This window comes from Pseudophryne corroboree, chromosome 4 (assembly GCF_028390025.1).
Source record: "Pseudophryne corroboree isolate aPseCor3 chromosome 4, aPseCor3.hap2, whole genome shotgun sequence".
Classification (NCBI taxonomy): domain Eukaryota; kingdom Metazoa; phylum Chordata; class Amphibia; order Anura; family Myobatrachidae; genus Pseudophryne; species Pseudophryne corroboree.
This window is the reverse complement of record NC_086447.1, coordinates 494,401,455-494,424,747: the sequence shown is the minus strand read 5'-3', so window position 1 is coordinate 494,424,747 and position 23,293 is coordinate 494,401,455. Positions and strand designations below refer to the sequence as shown.

Below are 23,293 nucleotides of genomic sequence, written 5' to 3'. Positions count from 1 at the left end.
CATATCGAACCCAACCCATTTATATGTGAATTTGTCCGGTGTACCTCAACCTTATACATTTTTGTCATATGAGAACCTAGATCCTCTGTGTACTGATCAGCAGAAGTGCTGCTCTTTGCTGACATCAAGAGTGAAACAAAATGTTTGGCTAATTTGCTATGTGGGTCATTAGCTATATCTAATTTGCCTGCATTCCAGTAACAGTGGGCATCGGAAAGGAGGGCAACTACTGTTTTATTTGATGTTACAGTGGTAGTTTATTGGTAAAAATAAAAAAAGCTGCATAATAATACTCTATATCGTTAACAGAAACTCCTGTTAATGTGAAGTTTACATTGAACAGTTCCTATATCATTTCAGATTTATTTGGCTAGATCTTCCTACAGTATGTAGCTAATTTTTCATTTTGGTCTAGAAACACGAATGCAAAAGATGAGTCAGAGAAGAGGCTCAAACCCTGATAAACTGCGCAGAGTACTTCTGACTACTCAGATGAAGGTAATTGCTGGTTATAGATATGCAGTGGTTTTGGTGCTTCAAAACTTTAATTAAAGCGCCAAGCATTTTGCATTAGAATAAATACCACTTGGCACGCCAGGTCGTAAGAATCTTATAGCATCTGTCGTCTTTTTTGTTTATTTTTTGTCAAAACTGTGTTTTATTCACAACACGTGTCTAGGACACACAAGGATACTGTGCTGATTAATTTGATATATGACACTTTTATATCTGAATGTTACTCAGTCTCTGAATCTATACATGAAGTGCAACAATGTAGCAGCTGCACCTTTTTCCAATACCAGTTCTGTTCTGCTCTGTATGCAGACTCAGGGGGTTATTTAGAGATGGACGCAGATCACTGTATACACAGTGTGTGGTGCTGCCTTACGTTGCGTCCACAATTTAATTGTGGATGCATTGAATAAGGCTGATCCGTGCCAGCGCAGCCTGGCTGGGCTGTCAGGCACTCCGCTGCCATTTTTTTAATCGGAGCGGTTGCATGTGATGTCGCCCCGAGAACGCTGCTTCACCGTCCGCCACTGTCAATCCTGTGGGGATTCTCCCACAACGTGAATGACCTGAATTAGGTCCTTAGTCTCACACAATATTCATATATCAAATGAATCAGTATAGTCTCCTTGTGCGTACTAGTCGCATCTCGCGCTGCATGGCGTATTGAGGCTAGATGTTTGAGAACACACCTGTAGTTTGCCACATCTAAACTACTGTATATGTCAGAGGTTCTCAAACGCGGTCCTCAAGGCACCCCAACGGTCCAGATTTTAGGTATATCCATGGCTCAGCACAGATGGTTAAACCAAATTGACTGAGGTACTAATTAAGTCACCTGTGGCCAAGCATGAATATACCAGGCCTATATTTATATTATCGGGATTTTTATTTGCCCGTGGACAGAACACAGCCCTGGTCTCTGTATTGGACCCAAAATGAGAGCAGCTTTGTGTTATCAGGTTAATGCTGGGTTTAAACTACAACAACATAGAAAGGTATCTGTAATTACTAACACAGGATAAGTGGGTTCAGTATGATTTACCGACAGACACAATACCGACTGTCATAATCCCGACAGCCATTGACAGTCAGGCAAAATACAGACATTCATAATACCGACATAGTCAGAATGCCAACATTTCAAAATACTGACATGAGTTTTTCTGGGGGGTTTTGGCTGTCAGTGTCAACATGGACATCGTGTAAGTGTGCCACGTCCCCTCGCATGCTTCGGCACACTGCATGTCGGCATTTCAAATGTCTGTATTTTGAACATGGCTGTATAATGAATGTCGGTATTTTGACCATGTCGGTATTCTGACTGTCTATCAATGGCTGTTGGGATTATGACAGTCGGTATTGTGTCCGTCGGTAATTCAACTGCTACCCGGATAAGCATGTGCAATCAAATAAATAAAAGGCAGAAAACCCTTTTGAATAAAGTATATTACTGTACTCCTTATACCTCGGTATTTTAGCTCACATTCCAGCCCAAGAAATTTGTTCAAACCTTTGTCCTTATTGTTGAATCACCCAGCATCACTCCTCTGACAGGACACGAGACAGAGCTGCTTGAATGTTGTTATTACCATCCAGGATGATTAGATTGGTCTAACTGATGCTCTGTGTTTTGGGGTTTTCTCTTTATTTTCTGTCATTCCTTCTTATTTTTCCCAGAATCAGTTTGCTGCTATGGAGCATTTAAAGAAAGAAACGTCTCAGATTGAGGGCCCTTCTCTCAATAACTCGTATGGCTTTAAAGTCACTGCGCAAAACCTACAAGATGCAAAGTCCTTGCATGAGGTAATTCTCTGGGGATATTCAAAATGTTGCAAGTTACATATCCTATATAATAAAAAGCTAACGCAGCTCCTCACCTCTATGGCGGGATGCAAGTGTTTTGTACTGACCGAGCAATACAAGTGTTGCTCTGTTCGGGCGCGCACATCTGCCTGTGCGGACATTACTGTTGTTCCATCATTTTGACGGGCTGGTAACTAGTATTGAAATATAAAGACAGGAGATGATACACCGAAAATGTATGCAGTGAATTAACAAATGAGCCAATGATAGCTCAAGCTGGTCAGCACAGAGCTGTGACTGTGTACCAACATTTCATGCACTGCTAGAACATTCACGGGCCTCTTGTAGTTTTCAAATTGTTGTCTATGCATAAATTGTACTTTGTAAATGTGGTCAGCATCACAGCTCAGACAAGAGTGTATTATAAAGGATCTCTTCAGTGCTAAGCTGCGTACTTTCATCCCTGTTTACCACATTTCATTCTTTATGGCTTATAATACAAACTTTACCAAGGCAATCCCCAAGCCTTCCATTGATGTATTCATGTTCCTGGGAAGTAGCAGCTCATGGTTCCCCATTAGTTTATAAAAGAAACCGTCTCCTGCTATCAGCTGTACATAGGAGTCTCCCTTTCCTCTGCTGCGTCAGTCACTGAGAGCACCAGGACGTCATGTCCCAACAGGGATGGCATCTAAAAGGTCAGAAGTAAATTAGGAAGGGGCAAGCTTGTTTATAAAATATTCATAATAAATGTGGCGCAAGCAGCACTGGGAGTACAGAACTTATATACTCAATGGGAATCAAAGTTTAAGGGCTGATAGTGTGTAAAATGAATTCCATCAATGCTGGGGGCACACAACTGCTTACTTCATGGTGCAATCCAGATGGCCAATCACTGGCTAGAAAACCTTTATTCCACAAGTTTGATAAATGTATTTATTTTTTTCACTTAGTATGACAAGTAAAATATTGCAGTAGCACAATACTTCAAATAATACTGCTTATTGAAGCACTGTGCAAATCAGAAAAAGCTCATCTGGCAACTCCACTCACTATGTGATGATTGGGGACTAATCAAAATAATCACACTAGAGAGATGTGTCCTGAGCGATCTATCACAGACCACACAGCACACATCTGTCCCCCCGCTCAGCACTCAGCGCGATGTGTGCTGAGGGGGGGGGAGCCGCTCACTTCACACAACGCTGAAGTGAGCGACCCACGGGGACGCGCATTGCTATCGCTGGGGGACATACACACGACAGATCCGTGCTTAAAACCTAAGCAATTTGGGCAGATTGCTTAGATTTTAAGCAGGGATCTCTCCGTGTGTACCCACCTTAATACTCTCCTTGTACTATTGTAAGCACGTGCTATTATCTGCTGTTTTCTTGTTTCTCATTTGTTCCTGCTAGTGAATGATTACAGGGGGGGTGGGGGGGTAGTTGACTGAGCACAGGTGTACTGTTTGTATAATCAGTGGACATTATTGGCGATTGCGAAATGTGTATTTCTTTCAATGTGTTTCTTTTATATTTTATTTGTTTCTAAGTGGGAGATTTATCAAAGCTTGTAGAGAGATATATACCTGCTTCATTTTACAGGCTGATGATTGGTGGGTACATCTTATTCCAAGCTTTGATAAATCTTCCCCTATATCTTGTTTACAATGCTAACAAGCTATAGAATTCATTTTATTTTGTTAAATGGTATAGTAGATAGGCTGGAAGTAGGGCCCCTGGTTCCAGTGCTGCACAAGAGCCATTTCATTTAGTTTCCAATCTCTAAAACCCAGTTGGCATTAGGTCACAATTACAAGTGGGGTGTGGATCATTAGGTCGACTCGCCATAGGCCGACCCCATATGGTCGACGTGCACTAGGTCGACTGGATCAAAAGGTCAACAGGGTCAGTAGGTTGACATGAAAAGGATAGACACCGGTTGATATGTACAAACGATTGCCACAAGGTTTTTTTTGCGGGGGGTTGGGTGGTAATTTTTTTAATGTTTAACCACTTATAAGCCAAATTAGTGGGAAGAAGTACCCTTGCCGCGCTTTGGTACCTTGCTCCGCTACCGATGCACTCAGTGCAGGTTACTGTTCCCAATTGTAGCCCACGTGGATGGTAAATGTAGAGAAATATTGAAGAAAAATACCATACAAAAACATGTCGACCATTGTCATGTTGACCTTTGGAACCTGTTGACTTTAAGCACTGTCGATATTTTACATGTCCACCTTTTGTACCTGTTGACCTAATGACTGTCGACCTATCATCCAGAACCCTTACAAGTGATAGAAACTTGCCTGGACCCGAGAGGGGGTGAGGCTTGGCGAGTAATTGCCCCGGGACACAATAATGTCATTGCGCTACATAGATTTTTTTGGAAAGCTGGGAAATGGAGGAGAGATTATTAAAAGTGCTTTATCTGACCAATCCTGGCACCCACAGAGTCAGAAGTACCGTTATTTAATCAGATTACCCCGATGCACTGCAGAATCATTATAATGTCCTGTAATGGGGGAATCTTTCCAAATTATGGTTTCAGTAAAATAAGGTGCACATTTATTTCAAAGAGAAGAGTTTCTCCTTATAATTGTTGTTTCCCCGCCCCCCAGTGGTTATTTACTAGTGATCACCACACAATATCAACTTTTACTGCAGAAATACAGGTAAAGCCGGTGGATGGGGGAACGCATACATCGATCAACTTGTCGGAAAAAATCAGCTGGCATTGACTAGGTCGGAACCCCTTCCGACCTGAACCTGTCAGAAGCTGCCGTCTTTCCGACAAGACGGCAGCTTCCAACAATAATTGAATACACCCCTAAGTGTGTACCCATCCTAAGACCAAGCATGTTGTACAATGTGTCTTTATGTTTTGCTCCAGGTTCAGCACCTAACCCTCATGTGTATGGAGTTACATGCGAGAACTCGGCGAGACTTGGAGCCAGATCCTGAATTTGATCCCATCTGTGCTCTGTTTTACTGCCTGTCCTCAGACTTCCCGCTGCCTTACAGTGACAAAACAGAAATTACTGGTGCCATTGTGATCAGTCAAGAAGCTACTGTTAATGAAGGTGACCACTTCTGAGGAAACATTGCCAATTTATTAATCTTTTACCTTAATTATTTATCTAGTAAACCATTCATCATCACTGGTGGATTCCTCACTTTTGAATTGTCTGAGCTCATAAATGAGCGTCCCATTAACCATATTTTGGATTGAGCTATATCATTTGTACTTTCTGTTTGATATACATTTATTCATTTTTCCAGATAGCAGAATATCAGTACTGACCAGATCTGGCATCACAGGCTTCCAAACTACATATGCTGCTGATGAAAAAGAACTGTTTGAGAAGCTACTAAACTTGATCAGGAGGTATGCCAAGCGATCATACTGACAGAGAAATAAGACATGATTGTATGACAGACTCAATGTAGATGGAGTACAGTACATTAACCATGCTATTTTACCACACATGAGGCACATGTAACAGCACAGATGACTCGCCGTGTATGCCATATACTCCTGATTGTACAATATTCCCAAAGAAACATGTTCCACCTTTTATGTAGACTTTATAGTTCAATCTTGTTTAATTAAACATCTCAAGATGTTGTTTAAAGCTGTGTTATGGGGCAAACACACGGTGTGATATAACTACCGATAAGGACTATATAGTCCATATCTGTAGAAAACATAGTGCATATCGCACTGTGTGTATACAGCTTACAATGCCTATACGCAGTCCCGCAGGGTCGGCATCACAAGAAAAAATAGACTGTGCAGGCAAGGCCAACATTGACTTTATTGGATCTTAATGCCTCCGGCCACAATATAGTAAATATCAGCCGTTAGTCTGCATCGCACTGTGGGGGTCATTCCGACCCGATCGCTCGCTGCAGTTTGTCGCAGTGCAACGATCTGGTCGGAAATGCGGCGGCGCCGCAGTGCGCCGGCGCATGGCAGCTTTCGGTACCTAGCGATCGCCCCTGAGACCGAGGCGGTCGCTAGGCGGGAGGGGGCTGAACGGCGGCGTTAAGCCACCGTTTAGGGGGAGCGGCCCGGCCAACGCAGGCGTGGCCGGACCGTTGGGGCAGGAGCTGCGCTGGCCGGGAGTTACTCCTCAAATACAAAGGCATCGCCTCTGTGCGATGCTTTTGTATTTGTGCAGGGGGGGGGGGGGGGGGGGGGGGCGGCACTGACATGCGGGGCGGACTAGCCCTGTGCTGGGCGTCCCCCCGCATGTCTGAGTTAACGATCGTAGCTGTGCTAAATTTAGCACAGCTACGATCAACTCGGAATGACCCCCTGTGTGTATGTGGCATTATACATTTACTTTTTATTGACAAATAATGTTCAATTTTAAAAGTAAAAATGGCCATTTCTGTAAGTATTCTAGGTCTTCTTTTCAATTTTATTTAAAATGATTAAAATGAGTGATATATTTAGCAATTTTTAAAGAACACCTTTGGACGGCATTACTGTGTCCTTACTGTTTTATTTACCTAGGTATGATCCTGATATTCTGCTGGGATATGAAGTCCAAATGCACTCCTGGGGTTATCTCTTACAGAGAGCATCTGCCCTGAATGTTGATCTTTGCCAGCAAATGTCTAGAATTCCTGGTGTGTGTTTGTTTCTTTTATAGATCATATATGTGTGTATAATATATAATGTTTTTATGTACAGTATATGCATTTAGTTTTTTCAACAGTTTTGTGTTTTATATAATTGTATAAATAAACTACTTGCTTAAAATTGAGTGTATAAAGTGATACTCTTCAGCTTTATTTAAAATGGGACTAGAGAGTAAAAGAGAAAAATCTCAATGTATAATTGTATTAGTTTTGGTTTCTGTTTACTTCTTACATATCCTGTTTGTATATTTTTATTTAGAGGATAAAAAAGACAACCGATTTACTGCTGACAAAGATGAATATGGTGCCGACACGATGAGTGAAATAAATATAGTTGGTCGGATTGTCTTAAATGTTTGGAGGATGATGAGAACTGAGGTACTGGCCAAAATTCCTAAAAGTATTATTTATTGTTAGTACATGTTCAATACCAATATTCTGAGTTATTAGACATATATAATTTGATATATACGATACGCTGAAGTACACCATAAATGCTACTTTACTGTATGCAGCTGTATTTTGCCAGAATTTGGGAGATTTGTTGTAGTTGACCAACCATTTGTTGTGTACACATGTAAAAGGCTCCACCAGTGTGCATTACACCACTAGTTAGTTATACCTGTTTCCAAACCCCACCCCCCAAAAAAAACCCAGGTTTGACTTGGGTAGTTGAACATGACTTGAAACCCTGTTTACACCGCAGGCTGAACCCAGGTTAGCGGCAGGTCTTCCCTTTTCCCGGCACTTGGAGATTACTTTTCCAGCAGTCGTTTCCTTCGACTGATTTGCCACATATATAAATCTGTTTTTCTTAATGCACTAAAGCTACTTTCAGAATTTGTGGACTATATTCTGTTCCCCATTAAAGTATTATCCACATTATAAGTGCCCTCAGTCTGCCTATGTAAAAATAAACTTATAGGGTAAATAGCAGTATTTTTTAAAAATAAATAGAACACATCCCATCTATAACTCTGCCCCCACCCCCCATCTCGATACAGATATTGAATGAACTACACACTCTTAGGAAATGGGAAAATGCCACTTACCCAAAAACATTGTAACCAGTACCAGTGGTCTAACATATGTTGAATATAGCAAGGGTTTTAACAAAGTCCAGGAGGGAAACATTCTTCAAATGAAGAGAAGCAATAGGACACGAGGACATGCACTGAGACTGGTAGGTTCAGGGGGAATTTGTGGAAAGATTACTTCACAGAAAGAGTATTGGACAAGTGGAACAGTCTCCCATCAGGGGTGGTAGAGGCTAAGACAGTAAAACAATTTAAACATGCATGGGATAGACATAAGGATATCCTTACAAAGAAATAAGGATCAAATAAGGTTTGAGGTAAAAAAAAAAAAAAAGGGACAGACTAGATGGGCCAAGTGGTTCTTATCTGCCGTCACATTCTATGTTTCTATGTCCCTATGCTTCAACGCCAGTCCGCACTTTCCACACTAAGGGGGTATTCAATTAGGGTGACCATATTATCCCTTTTACCTGGGACGCTCATGGATTACACAGGTTCTGTGGCTGATTAAAACCAGCTGAAATGTAGGCTTGAAGTCAGCCAGCCACAGAACCTGTGTAATCCATGAGCGTCCCAGGTAAAAGGGATAATATGGTCACCCTAATTCAATTGAATGCGGTTTTTTTGACTGGTCGAAAAAAACTGCACTAATTCGACACAGGGTATTCAACTGCGGGCATTTTCGCCTGTTTTTTAATCCATTTTCGGCCAAAATATGTTTATCAGCGGCGAATTCGTCGATACATGTGGTTTTCACCAGTGCCGGATTTTTCAACCAGTTGAAAAAACGGCACAGGTATTGAATGTAAATTCGACCTAAAAACGGGCGAAAAGGGCAGTTTTTTCGACTGGTCGAAAAAAAGTCACTAATTGAATACCCCCCTAAAGATTTCTGCACATCACACCACTGTACATGTGCTTATTGTGGCATAAAGCAAACCTAAGAAATATACGTTATTGTAAGAACTTACCGTTGATAACGATATTTCTCCAAAGTCCATAGGTTCCACAGTATAACATTGGGTTATGATGAAGCGACAGCAGATTTGCACCGGGATCAGTACGAAATCCCGCTGGATGGGATCCCGGCGGTCGAAATACAGACACCGGAATCCCGACCAGCACAATCCCGACAGGGGTGGCGAGCGGAATGCAGCCCCTTGCGGGCACAGTGCCTCGCTACGCTCGGCACACTAATTAATTTATTCTCCCTATATTGGAGTCGTGGACACCCACGGAGGGAGAATATGTCGGGATTGTGCAGGTCGGGATTCCGGTGTTGATATTTCGACCGTCGGGATTCCGTCCGGCAGGATCTTGACCGCATCCCTTTGCACCAGTTGGTCAAAGCTTTTCGGCCTCCCAGCATGCAACGGGCCCGTCCATATATCCCCGTCTCCTGGCTCAGGCAAATCAGTTATATTCCAAAGCTCAAGGCAGGAGCATCATAGATAGCCCTAATCAGGCGAGAAGAACACACATACACACCCTTCCGTATAAGAAGGAAGAGGTTAGTGAGTAAAATGATCCTCAAATCGGGTGCGTCAGGGTGGGATCACTGTGGAACCTGTGGACTTAGGAGAAATACCGTTATTAACGGTAATTTCTTACCATAACGTATATTTCTCTGGCAGGGTCCACAGGTTATCCACAGGATAACATATTGGGATTTCCCAAAGCAATTTAGTGGTGGGGACACTCCTGATTGGACAGGAGAATCCTTCGCCCGAATTCAATGTCATGAGAGGCAAAGGTATCCATGGCATAATGTCTAATGAATGTGTTAATGGAAGACCATGTGGCTGCCTTACATATCTGTTCTGCTGAAGCACCACGTTGTGCTGCCCATGATGGACCTACCTTATGAGTAGAATGAGCAGAGTTATGAGCCGGAACAGGGAGATTAGATTGAGAATATGCCTCTGAAATCGTCATCCGAAGCCACCTTGCCAGTGTGGTTATCAGCAGGCCATCCTCTCTTGTGAAATCTGTAGAGAATGAAGAGAGAATCTGTCTTTCTGATGGCACTGGTATGATCCACGTAGATCCTTACGGCACGGACCACGTCCAGCGATGCATCTCACGCAGAAAGGCCCGGTACCTGGAAAGCCGGGACTACAATCTCTTCGTTAAGGTGTAATTTAGACACCACCTTGGGAAGATACCCAGATCTAGTTCTGAGAACTGCTTTATCTGGATAAAAAAATCAGAAATGGGGAACGACATGACAATGCCCCTAAATCTGAAACTCTTCTAGCTGACGCCATGGCCAGTAGAAAGAGAACTTTACCTGTCAACCATTTAAGATCCACTTTATTAAGTGGTTCAAATGGGGCAACTTGAAGGGCCTTTAGGACTAAATTTAAGTCCCAAGGCACTGTAGGAGGAACAAAAGGAGGTTGTATGCGCAGCATTCCCTGGTAAAATGTACGCACATCCTGTAAGTTGACAATTTTCTTTTGGAATCATACAGTCAATGCTGACACTTGCACTCTCAAGGAAGCCACCTTCAAACCTGTATCCATTCTTGCCTAAAGGAATGCTAAGACCCTGGAAACTCTGAAAGACTTAGGGTCCATTTTCCGTTCACTGCACCAATGAATATAGGTTTGCCATATTCAGTGATAAATGCGAGCTGAGGAAGGTTTCCTTGCTCTGAGCATTGTTTGAATTACCTGTTGTGAGAATCCTCTTGACTTCAGGATAGAGGTTTCAAGAGCCACGCCGTCAAAGACAGTTGATCCAGATGTCTGTGATAACAAGGACCCTGCATTAGTAGATCTGGACGTTGAGGGAGCAGGAATGGAGCATCCATCGACATTCTCTGCAGATCTGTGTACCAATGCCTTCTGGGCCAAGCCGGAGCTATTAGTATCACTGCACCCTTTCCTTGCTTTATCTTTCTCACCACCCTGGGTAATAGGGTTATTGGAGGAAACACATTAGCCAGATGAAAGTCCCATCTCACTGACAGGGCATCCACACAAATCACTATGGGATCCTTTGTTCTTGACCCGTATACGAGAACTTTGTTGTTTTGATGGGATGCCATGAGACCTATCTCTGGCAAACCCCACTTGTCTACTAGGGTCTGGAAGACCTCCGGGTGTAAAGCCCATTCGCTTGCCTGAATGGCATTTCGACTGAGAAAATCCACTTCCCAGTTTAGGACTCCCGGAACGAACACTGCAGACAAGGCTGGATGATGACGTTCTGCCCACTTTAGTATGTGACTTACCTCCTTCATTGTTTTTTGGTTGCGAGTTCCTCCCTGATGGTTGAGGTACGCTACTGCCGTCACATTGTCCGAACGGATCTGGACTGGTTTTCCCCGAAGAATGTCCTTTGCCTGAATCAGTGCCATGTATATGGCCCGAAGTTCCAATATATTTAGTGGCAGGCAACCTTCTTCCTTGGTCCATTTCCCCTGGAAACACAACCTTCCTGACACTGCTCCCCAGCCCTGGAGACTGGCACCTGTTCTCAGAATTTCCCAATCTGATATCCAAAAGGGTCTCCCCTTGTCCAGATGGGATGTCTGTAGCCACCAGGCTAATGACCTTTTTACTTCTATTGTAAGAACCATAGTCTGCGTTTTTATTGTCTGATGCAACCCATTCCATTTGGCAAGAATCCAATGCTGCAGAGGCCTCGAGTGGAACTGTACATACTCCACCATGTCGAATGTTGACATTGCTGGATACCTTTTGACTGTGTAGCAAGTCCTGAATCCTTGACTGAACCTTGGATATCTTGTTCAGAGGTAAAATTACTCTCTGAAGACTTGAATCCAGTACAGCCCCCAAGTGAGTCATCCGCTGTGATGGAACCAGAGACGATTTTGGCCAATTTATGAGCCACCCGTGCCTTTGCAGACACGTTATTGTCTGTTGCAGATGACATAGGAGGAATTTCTGCGATTATGCCAGGATTAAAAGATCGTCGAGGTATGGAAAAATTCTTATCCCCTGCTGGTGGAGATAAACTGCCATTGCCACCATAATCTTGGTAAATACTCTGGGGGCTGTGGCTAACCCAAAAGATAGGGCCTGGAACTGAAAATGCTGTTGGAGGATAGCGAACCTGAGATAGCACTGATGGGACAGTGCTATAGGAACATGTAGGTAAGCATCCTGTATATCCAGGGATACCATAAAATCCCCTGGCTCCATGGCCAAAATGATGGAACGTAAAGTCTCCATATGAAACCGAGGTACCCAAATGTACTTGTTCAGCACTTTGAGAATGAGAATGGGCCGAAATGACCCATTTGGTTTCTGAACCAGAAACAGGTTGGAGTAAAAACCCTGTCCTCGTTGCGCAGGAGGAACTGGAATGACTACTCCTGACTGAAGCAATTTCTGAACTGCCTCTTGCAAAACCCTGGCCTTCGTCTCTACCTGAGACGGGCTGGTACAAAAAAAACTTTCGAGGAGGGTGCTTCTTGAAGGCAAAAGCATAACCTAGAGATACCGCTTCCTGCACCCAGGCATCTGTTGTAGACTGCTGTAAGATCTGTGCAAACTGAGGAAGTCGGCCCCCACCCTGGAATCCCCCAGGTGGTGGCCTGCACCTTCAGGCTGATGGCTTATCTGTTTTACCACCCGGTCCTCTGGTAGCCCAATGCTTTTTAGTCTTACAAGACTTGTTGTATTGGGACTGCCTGCCATCACTTTTTCCTTTAGCTTTTCCTTGAGACCGAAAGGGACGAAAAGCTGGAACTTTAAGTTTGAAATTGTATGTGGAAGGAAACTTTACTTTCTTGGAGTCTGCTTCCAAAATATCTGTCAATTCTTTATCAAAAAGAATATCTCCAGAAAAAGGCAAAGATTCCAAATCCTTCTTAGATTCTGAATCAGCTTTCCATGTACGTAGCCAAACTGCTCTGCGAGCAGCGATTGTTGAAGCTGATGCCGTGGAGGCAGTAGTACCCATATCCAATGCTGCTTCTTCCAAGAACATTGCAGCCTGTTTTATCTGTGCTATATGGGATTTTTGCTCTCTAGATGCTATTGAAAAATCCCCCTCCAATGCATCAGCCCAAGCAGCCACTGCCTTTGCCATCCAAGCTGAAACCGTGCTGGCCTTATGACTGCCCCAGACAGGGAAAAAATGTTTTTTAAAAAACCATCCACACTCCTATCCGTGACATCATTTAATGATGTTGAAGGCAAAGGTAATGTAGATTTTCGCAATAATGGAATCACATGCGTATCTACTTTAGGAGCCACCTCCCTTTTTAAACAATCCCCAGCTGGAAGAGAGTAATTGGAATTCCATTTCTTAGGAATTCTAAACTTCTTATTAGGCGTAGCCCAAGCCTCTTCCATAATTTCCGTCAGCTGATCTGACCCTGGAAACTCAGTCTTAACTGTTTTGGGACGTTAAAACACAGGTGCCTTGGTTTTTAACACAGGCTCTGCGGAATCCTCTAAGGATAGAATGGCTTTCATTGCTTTAATTAACTTGGCTATATCCACGGAGCTGAGGCCTTCCTCCTACTCTTCATATGCCGAAGTAGAATTTATTGAGCTTTCATCCTCCGATGAATCCTCATCTGAAACATGTGTAGCCTGTGAGGATGAAGATATACTTACCACTGGCTTATCAGCCTGTTTCTTTTGAGAGGCTGCTGCTGGAAGTGATAAACCGCAGGTGGGAAGCTGCATGTAAGGGTTAATCGTGTAACCTACAGGAGTTGGAGGAATTATCCATTCAGCTATACTGGATAATGTCTGTGCAAACATAGCCCAGGGTGGATCAACCTGCACCTGAATCTGCTTGTATTTTTCAAGAGACCCTGGTGAAAGCTAAAACAATTTGCACACAAACCATCCTGAACCAGATCCTGAGAGGTTAACACAGCTTTGCAAGACCAACATGATATAAATGTTGTGTTGCTATGAGTGTATCTTTCTCACCTTTCCCGCTCTTAGACATGATAAATAATCAACAGTTCCACAGTGTACTACACAATTTGTGAATTTAATCACGTTAAGCTTTTTAAAGTGACCTACAATCCGACCCTACCCATGCACCAGCATTGAGGATCGGAATAGAACAAAACTGACAAAATATAGTAAAGTCAGCAATCACACTAGCAGTCAGTCACATGTTATACATTAGTATAATAAGCAATATGAGCACATCATCAGCTAGAACTACATTTCAAGTATGTAGGAGAACATATTACTGAATCATGTTTAAACAGATCTACCGTATTCAGACGCATAGCGAAAGAAACAACAGTAATAGTATACAGACTCGTATGCAATAGGCACTTATCTAATTATTCGTACTCAAAATAGTAGATAGAGACTTAGTGCTGTATTACCCATACTCAGTAGAGTGGGATACAGGGAGACTCACTTCCAGGACCGATCAATATGTTAGCGAACGCTGAGTGGATCCACGCGCTACTCGTGTGCACTGCCGCTCCATGAACCTATAGTAAACACACGCACCCGTCCCACAGCCGCCTATGCTGCGACTGGTTCCCCTTCGTGTACAGCGTCTGAGCCAGAGGCGGGAAACAGTTCATGGTGGGATACTCGGAGGAAACTGGTCATGAACTGGGGGGAGGGGCGACCAGGAGAGCGTCTGACTTCCCACTGCTGACATCAACCCTAGGGATCGTGGCCTCACACTATTCCTGGAGCCTCTGATACCTAAGGCCTAGCGCTGGTGCACCCGAGGTGGCATCCGCACCAGCGACTGTTTGGTAGTCTCCTCCCAAAACAGTGCGGCTGTGTCCGTATTCCCCTTCTAAGTGAAACCGATGCCTTACCTTCTCCCCGTGCTCTGGCCACAGCCTGGTAACGTCTGCTGGACCTGCTAGTATATCCGACACAGACGCCTGCCGAAACAGCACTGTACTCGTGGGTAAGCGTTGTCGCGATCCGGCGGAGAGGTGTTAGAGCGACTCTTTCTAAGGTACGTATAAGCCGCTTTTTAGAAAGATCACTCAAGAAAAAATAGTAAGACTATAAAAATAAAATAAGAAAGCTCAGGGCTGCTAAAAACGCACCAAACAAAAAACAGATTTTCCTGAGCCAGGAGGCGGGGATATATGGATGGGCCCGTTGCATGCTGGGAGACCGAAAAGCTTTGACCGATTGGTGCAAATCCGCTGTCGCTTCATCATATCCCAATGTTATCCTGTGGATAACCTTTGGACCCTGCCAGAGAAATACACCTTTGTGTCTGGACTAGAGGTTTCAGACCTTGAATTAATTGCACATAATTCCTAGAGTGGGGAGAACTCGCTATAGGGTAAATAGCTTTGGTCCTTTTATACAATAGTAACTTATTCCATAATTTTGCCAAAAGAAAACTAAAACAATCACAAAAAATCTATAAAATTCACTCGTGTAGACTAAGAATTAGTTAACTCATAATGGTCCAGCGCCGGGCAGCGGGAAGAACAGGACATATACATAAAACAGAAACCTGCTGTACAACGTAGACAAGATAAGTGCAGACATGATAACAAATGGTGGGAAAGGCCCTGCTCATGAGTTTTACAGTCTAATTGGAAGAGAGGGCACAGTGAAACAAGAGGAGCGAATGTGGTGCTGAGTGGGTAATTGGGACAGCTGTGAGGGGGCACTAGTGATGATAATAAAGGTAGGTGTAAACTCTAATAGAGAGAGAGGTTTTTAGCCTACATGCTTGCTGTATGGACTTCATTTGGAGATCCCAGATAGGATGTTCAAGTGCCAAGTAAAGGACGTGACAACATCCGACTACGCATCAAGTCAGCCAGCTTCTCATTAGGGAAGTGGTTGGGATGCAGAAAGCTAGCCTACTTGTCTGGAATGAAATTTGGGAGACTCAGACATTTTGGGAATAGGTGAGTATGGTTTTCTAAGAACTTCTAAATAATTGACGGCTGTGGAAAAGTGTGATCGGGCATGGTAGGGAATTATATAGCTATGTGTGTGTGTGTATATATATATGTGTGTGTGTGTGTGTGTGTGTGTGTGTGTGTATATATGTATGTATATATATATATATATATATATATATGTATGCACAAACATACACCCACATACATGAGAGAGAGGGAGAGAGATAATATGCACATTACTGTATATATGAGTATGTGTACAGAGAAAGTCCAGTGAGTGAAGAGAGGTGGTTACCAGCAGCAAATCGCATGTCAGAGGAAGATCTAACAGGGTGAGAAGGAGACTGTTTAAAAGAGACCAGACCATATATGATTTTGAGTGATGTGGAATAACCTTTTTATTTCCTTTTTTAATAATACTTTGACGTGTTAATTTTTCCAGGTGGCTCTGACTAATTACACCTTTGAAAATGTGGCCTTCCATATACTACACCAGAGGTTCCCTCTGTTCACTTCTCGAACTTTATCAGATTGGTTTGATAATAAGTCCGATATGTACAGGTAATGTTATACACACAATAATATGCAGGGCTGTACAAGTCTCAGTTGTCAGATCACTGTGATGCAATCTTGCAGTACTTATAAAATGGTAACAATTGGTCCACCCCTTCCCTACAGACCTCCGGTTCCCGGTATTCTCTCCCCACTCAGCCCATTTCACTATAATGTAGGTGGGATGCGGGTCCTGGGGACTACCCTAAAAATCTTGAGTCTCCCTTACTCTCCAGGAGAGTAGGTAAGTATACTGTGGAGACTTAAAAAAAAAAATGTGCCCTGATGATTGAAGAAAGTCCTCCTGCTCTTTTGCATGAGTGAGAATTTGGCATTTAGTTCTTACAAATATGACATTCATTACTATGCACCACTATTGTTACTTCTGTGGCACAGGCTTCTTTTTTCATTGCAGAATGATTTTTTTAGAGCTAGAGGTTGGTGTGTACTGTTTTTTTTCTGACGCCACAGAACAGTCTAATCATTTTGTGGGGCACCTAGTGACGTTTAAGGGTCAATTCAATTAGGGGCTAAGGGTGAAAGTTGCTGTTGCAGCAGTATATAAATGCAGGCGATGGCAGCCGAATTTGCACCCCGTGTTGCCTGGATCTCAGCTTGGACTCGCTGATTTTTGTACAAGAAATCAGCTCCCCCACATATGCATAACCAGCATCTGGCTCTTTGAGTCGGTCCTGGTTCTAAAAATATAGGGGGAAAAATGCGTGAGGTCCCCTGTATTTTAAGAACCACCACTGGGCTCTTGGACCAGTTCTGGTTCCAGAAATACAGGGGGGAACGGCGTAGGGGTCCCCCCGTATTTTTGTAGCCAGGAACTTAATGCCACAGCCCAGGAACACATTAATATTGGTCCTGGCGGCTGTAGCATTACCCCCCATCTAGTCTGCCCTGGCCGTTGGATTCTTGGGAGTGGGGACGCCTCAATAAAGGGCTTAAGCCCTGGCCTTGGGTGCCCTGGAGGCTATACTCTGCACCCTTGGGCGATGGGTGCAGAGTTTATAGCAATTCAGGTGGAGAAGTTAGAAATAATAATGTATTTTACAGGTGGAACTACAGGTTCAAGCAAGCCCCCCTGCATGCTGGTATTTGGAGAACAAGTAAATTGCAGTGTAAAAATAAAGCAGCAAGTATTTACCCTGCACAGAAACAATATAACCCACCCAACTTCTCTAGTTATGTTTTTTTTTTTTTATTATTTTATTAATTTGGCCCAGTTTCCGACAGAAGCACGCGGATCGGCGGCTATTCTGCCAATCCACGCGCTTTCAGTCAAGTCGGGAATTCCCGACTTGTAAAATCAGCCCCTATTGAATAGCTCGGAACCCCTTCTGACCTAAAGCAGTCGGAAGCTGCCGTCTTTTTTACAAGACGGCAGCTTCCGACTCTTATTGAATACACCCCTTTGTGTGTTATTGTCAATAACATGATAATATTAATGTTCCTAAAAGGGCACATTCTGTACTGTAGTTTGCATTTAACATTGTACAGATCTCCTGCAAAAGGCAGCATTGTAAAAGCTGCACAAGATTTGATGACTAAGGAAACTATTCTAAAGTAATTTTAATTACAAAGGTTACAGTTATCTTGGTTTATATTGTTTTAAATGATGGCTTGTGACTGTTATTTCTAACTATACATATATTTATATAATAGATGGAGGATGACTGACCACTACATGAGTAGAGTACATGGAACACTTCAATTACTAGAACAGTTGGACTTGATTGGGAGAACCAGTGAACTGGCAAGACTGTTTGGGATTCAGTTTTTACATGTTTTAACGAGAGGATCACAGGTAATGTAGTACATAGGGGAAGTGATTGTGGTTGATTCTGTTGAATTTCCCATGATTGCTCCTATTTATATTGTGCTTTAGATCTACAACATTTTTTTGTCTTTCAAATTGCATTTTTAGAGCAGTGTCTAAAAATAGCCATTCAGATCATGCAGCAGTATACTGTATGTAGTTCAGGCAGCTGCAGTATGAGATGTCCGTTCTGAACACTGAGCATGGGATATAGAATCACCCTTTTATTCTATGTCTAGGATAGTTCTCTATGGATAACATGTATTGCTTCTTTTCACTGTAAATCCGTTCTGTGATGTGGTTACTAATGCAAAGCTATGTGCCAAACGGGTGTGGATCATCAAATCGACAGTGTCTAGGTCAACCACTATAGGTCGCCCGTCACTAGGTCGACAGGGTCTGAAGGTCGACAGGGTTTCTAGGTCGACATGTGCTAGGTTGACAGGTCAAAGGGTCGACATGAGTTTTTCATGTTTTTTTGGTGTCGTTTTCTCCGTACAGTGACCGGGAACCCCAATTAGTGCACCATGTCCCCTCGCATGGCTCGCCACGCTTCGGGCAAGGTGCCTCGCTTCGCTCGGCACAGATTACCGTTCCAATCGTAGTCCACGTGGATCGTTAAGTATGAAAAGGTTCAAAAAAAGAAAACAAATGTGAAAAACTCATGTCGACATTTTGACCTGTTGACCTAGCATATGTCGACCTAGAAACCCTGTCGACCTACACAGTGTCTGTCTTCAGACCGGATCCCGTGCCAAACATCCTATTTGGGATGAGAACCCAAATAATATGGTGTTGCTCTGACACCCGATCATCCACCACAAGTGATTTGTTGTCACTGACTACTATTCCCGGTGGCGCTTGACCAAACTTGTTGCTCACTGACTGTATTATCTGCGCACAAGCGTAATGTCTTCAGTTGTAGGGTGATAATAAGTGACACAAGTCTCTTTCACTGGTATCTTATACCACACATGCAAACACCACTTGAAAATAATGATAGTATATATTACATGGGCTAGAGTCCTGAAAGTCAGCCCAAGCTGATCCCCCAGCAATCCTCGCTTCCACGCAGTCTGTGTGAAGTCTGATACTGCTGTAAACATGAGGAAACTTGGAGACATGTCGAGCAGCTACAGTAGCTAGCCGCTCAGGAGAGGTCATGGACAAGTAGGAGTCAAGACAGTTACAGACACTTACTCCAGTCCAGTCTGATGGCGGTGAGACGTGAACTAAGAATGCAATAATAGGTTGATTTATAAGAAATAATAATTACATGAACCTTATTATTTGAATTCATAAACCTAAAACAAATGTCCACCACCCTCTATCCTTTGCATGTGCTGTTGTTATGTCACACATAGCAAATGCCTAAGGCAAGGGTTCCCAAAACTCGGTCCTCAAGGCACCCCAATGGTCCAGGTTTTAAGTATATTCATGCTTAGCCACATGTGACTTAATTAGCACCTCAGTCACATGGATATCTTTAAAACCCGGACCATTGGGGTGCTTGAGGACTGCGTTTGCGAACCTCTGGCCTAAGGTGTGGCAGGTAAGATATACTAGTAGTGACTATACAGATGAACTATAGGCTGGTATTTATACAGATAAGTAGTATTAGTTGTATAGGATTGGAAAGGATGTAGTGCATAACAGTGTGGGTCATACCAGTATCCTCTTAGCAAAGTTTATGATGGTGTCAATATATACTAGGCAGATTATAGCTGTGGTGTAGAAAATAAAGAATCTAATCCTTACAGCATTATTTAGAGATTTGGGAGGGGGTTGGGGGGTTTGGGGGCAGGTCTGTGCAAGAAAAGTATTATTTTAATTTCAAATCTGCTGTGAAATGCAAGGCAGTAATGGAAGGCAGAGCTGTGCTGTTCCTTTGTGGCGGTTATTTCTTTTCTCCAATAGATCCAGTATACCTACTTCGGTTTCTTTCTGTATGGAACATATTCTCTTCGTCCTCTGTTCTGGTAGCAAGCATAATATAGCAGTACTAACGGCTTATTTCTTATTTGCGCAGTACCGAGTTGAGTCAATGATGCTACGCTTGGCAAAGCCAATGAATTATATCCCGGTAACTCCCAGCACCCAGCAACGTTCTCAGATGAGAGCCCCACAGTGCATCCCGCTCGTGATGGAGCCAGAGTCTAAATTCTACAGCAACTCCATTTTAGTGTTGGACTTCCAGTCCTTATACCCCTCCATAGTGATTGCTTATAACTACTGCTACTCCACCTGCCTGGGGAACATTGAGAATCTGGGAAAGTAAGGACCGCCGTTGTAGGCTTTCTGTTTACATTCATTTTTTTTCTAACAAAATAAGGTGCAAAATTCATCACTAATGTTCTCTCTCATATATAATGTGTTATATGCCTATAGTGGACCCCTGCTTTCTTGATGCAAGCTTATTCTATTCTATAGTCTACAAGGCAATCTTTGTCTCTAACCTGATGTGTTTATTTTTACTGTACTATGGTAGAGATTGCTTGGTGAAACATTACATGTGTGTCCTCCTATACATACAATGTCATGTGTGTAGCACGTTTTGTTCATTATAGTTTCCAATTACTGTGCTAAGAATATTTTCTGCTTGTTTTCCAGGTGTGAGGAGTTCCAATTTGGCTGCACATCCTTATGCGTTCCTCCAGATCTACTGTACCAGCTACGACATGATATTACAGTATCCCCTAATGGAGTTGGTTTTGTTAAGGTAAAACCGTTTACCATGGTAGAAATCATCTACATCTTTAATCTATTACTAGAAAAACTTGCCTCAAATGTAAAGAAGTCCTGCAGATAATACTTGCCGCCTACTGTACCTTCACTTACCAGTTCTAGTCAATAGTCTGCACTGGGCAGAGTCTATCTCCGTGTGCTGCACTCCCGAGGCCTGCCACCTCTCTTGTCCTGCAGTAAGTTCCAGGTCATGGGCCTACGCACTGCACTCCACTCCACTCTTTAAACTCCACACTCTCCTCTCCTAGAGGGTGGCATGGTGCTCTACTTGACGTAATTTGTATAAGGGAATCTAGCTGGTGTAATGTGTATAATGTGCTCTACCTGCCGTTAAGGGGATCTACCTGGTGTAATTTGTAAAAGGGGACTCTACCTGCCGTAATGTGTAAAAGGGGGCTCTACCTGGAGTAATGTATGACAGGGGCCCTACCTGGCGTAATGTGTGTAAATGGCGCTACTGTGCAGTGTAATTTGAATAATGGAGACTACTGTACAGCGTAATATGAATTGGTATTATTTTGTGGCCACGCCCCTTTCCCCGCGAAGTGATGCCCCTATGTTTTCGACGTGTGCCTAAGGTGCGCATTGGCCCTATTTTAAATATGGCGGGGCTGATGCGGTTTCCTGCACACGGCGCTAAAATGTCTAGTTACGGCACTGTCTCAAGGCACCCCAACAGTCTAGGTTTTAGGTATATCCCTGCTTGTGCACTGATGGTATAATCAAACTGACTGAGGTACTAAATTAGTCACCTGTGCCTAAGCATAGATAGCGTTAAAACCTGGACCGTTGGGGTGCCTTGAGGACCGCGTTTAGGAAACACTGCCATATACTGTACATTGGTGCTAGAAAGTTAGCAAACGCTACAAAATTTTCTGAAATTCTGAATAAAAGTAAATTAAATTAACCCAATGAAATTAACTTCATGAAATTAAATAAGGCACAAAATTGTATACTTTTCCATTAATTCACTGTTCAAAATGATCCTGCATTATGTTCTTTGGAGGTATTTTAGCTCATTCCTCCTTGCAGAACTGCTTTAATACATAGCTTCTGGTGGGCTTTCAGGTCATGCAATAAAGTTTTGTTTTTAATAAGGTCTGGAATTTCACACAGCCAAATTGGGACACTTCTGAAACTTCAGTCACTTCGTTTGTAGACTGACATGTGCATTTTGCTTTGTTGTCCTGTTGCCTGACATTCCATATGTTCAGCTTCAATTCGCAGATAAATACCCTGTCATACTCCTGCAGAATTTGTTGGTATGATTGAGAATTCATAGTTCTGGTCATGTGGCAGAAAAGCAGCCCCAAACCATGATACTGCCACCATTGTGTTTTATGGTTAGCATGAGGTTCCTAATTTTGGAATACAGTGTTTGGTTGTAAATTCCTATTAATGCCAAAAAAGTTTCTGGTTTAGACTCATCTATGCATATAACATTCCAGTGCTCTGGTTAATCCAGATGGTCTCTAGGACACTTTAGGGTACATCTCACGCTTTTATTTTTTTTTTCCTTTTGAAACTGGTCTGTTAAGAAATTGTTGTTATATGAAAACGTAATTGCTTAGTAGCAATGCCTTACCCTATAACCTAAGACTCACTAAAATCTTGGTATTTTGGAGAAGTAAGTAGTTTGAATTTGTGTAGCTGTCCCGTGCATCACCGAGAATCGCCCTTTAAATTTTCTTCTTGGTTAGTATTGGCTTCCTCTTTGCTATCCTTCCATTCACATTATTCTTAGTCCACATTTTCCTGATGTTCTTATGAACACTGATGTTAACAAGTGCAACAGAGACCAGCAAGACCAGTTACGATTCTCTTGGGTGCAGTGTGATGTACTGGAATATTATATACTTTGCTCTTGGACTGATTTGTGTTGGATGACCACTAGACCAGTATGGTGTCTTTAGAAATAGTTTTGTAACCTTTACCAGGCTGATGAACATAGACAACTCTTTTTAAGATCCTCCGAATGATCTAAGCATGGCATTCAGTCACAAATCTGTGTGGTGAAGAGACTCTGGTTTGTGTTTAAGTAGTGCAGGCCGAATAAACAAACTTCTGATGGACATCGCATTGATTGAGACTCCTGGCTATAAGTATCCCTTTATTTGAATTGCTATGCTTTGAGGTTCACATACTTTTCCGGACTATCTATTTATTTATTTATTTATTTTAATTGGATCACTTTAATAAACAAAAGTATATCCTTTTTATTAGGTTATCTTTATTGTAATGGCAGATGACGATTAGGGTATAACCAAGTAGCCGCAGGGTTTATCCCGCAGCAAATTAATTCCGCCGTGTGGGGAAAAGT

General features: G+C 42.8%; 1 protein-coding gene across 2 annotated transcripts in view; it reads left to right on the top strand.

Moving 5' to 3' along the window:
• Positions 1-23,293, top strand: part of REV3L (REV3 like, DNA directed polymerase zeta catalytic subunit) — a 372,405-nt gene that overhangs the window by 226,592 nt on the left and 122,520 nt on the right. For both annotated transcript variants that reach the window (XM_063917144.1, XM_063917145.1), the window contains exons 15-24: positions 416-498; positions 2,191-2,316; positions 5,209-5,398; positions 5,598-5,703; positions 6,838-6,953; positions 7,225-7,343; positions 16,294-16,412; positions 18,075-18,216; positions 20,258-20,502; positions 20,839-20,947. In XM_063917144.1, coding sequence (XP_063773214.1) covers positions 416-498; positions 2,191-2,316; positions 5,209-5,398; positions 5,598-5,703; positions 6,838-6,953; positions 7,225-7,343; positions 16,294-16,412; positions 18,075-18,216; positions 20,258-20,502; positions 20,839-20,947 — 1,355 coding nt within the window. The remainder of the gene's footprint in view (positions 1-415; positions 499-2,190; positions 2,317-5,208; positions 5,399-5,597; positions 5,704-6,837; positions 6,954-7,224; positions 7,344-16,293; positions 16,413-18,074; positions 18,217-20,257; positions 20,503-20,838; positions 20,948-23,293) is intronic.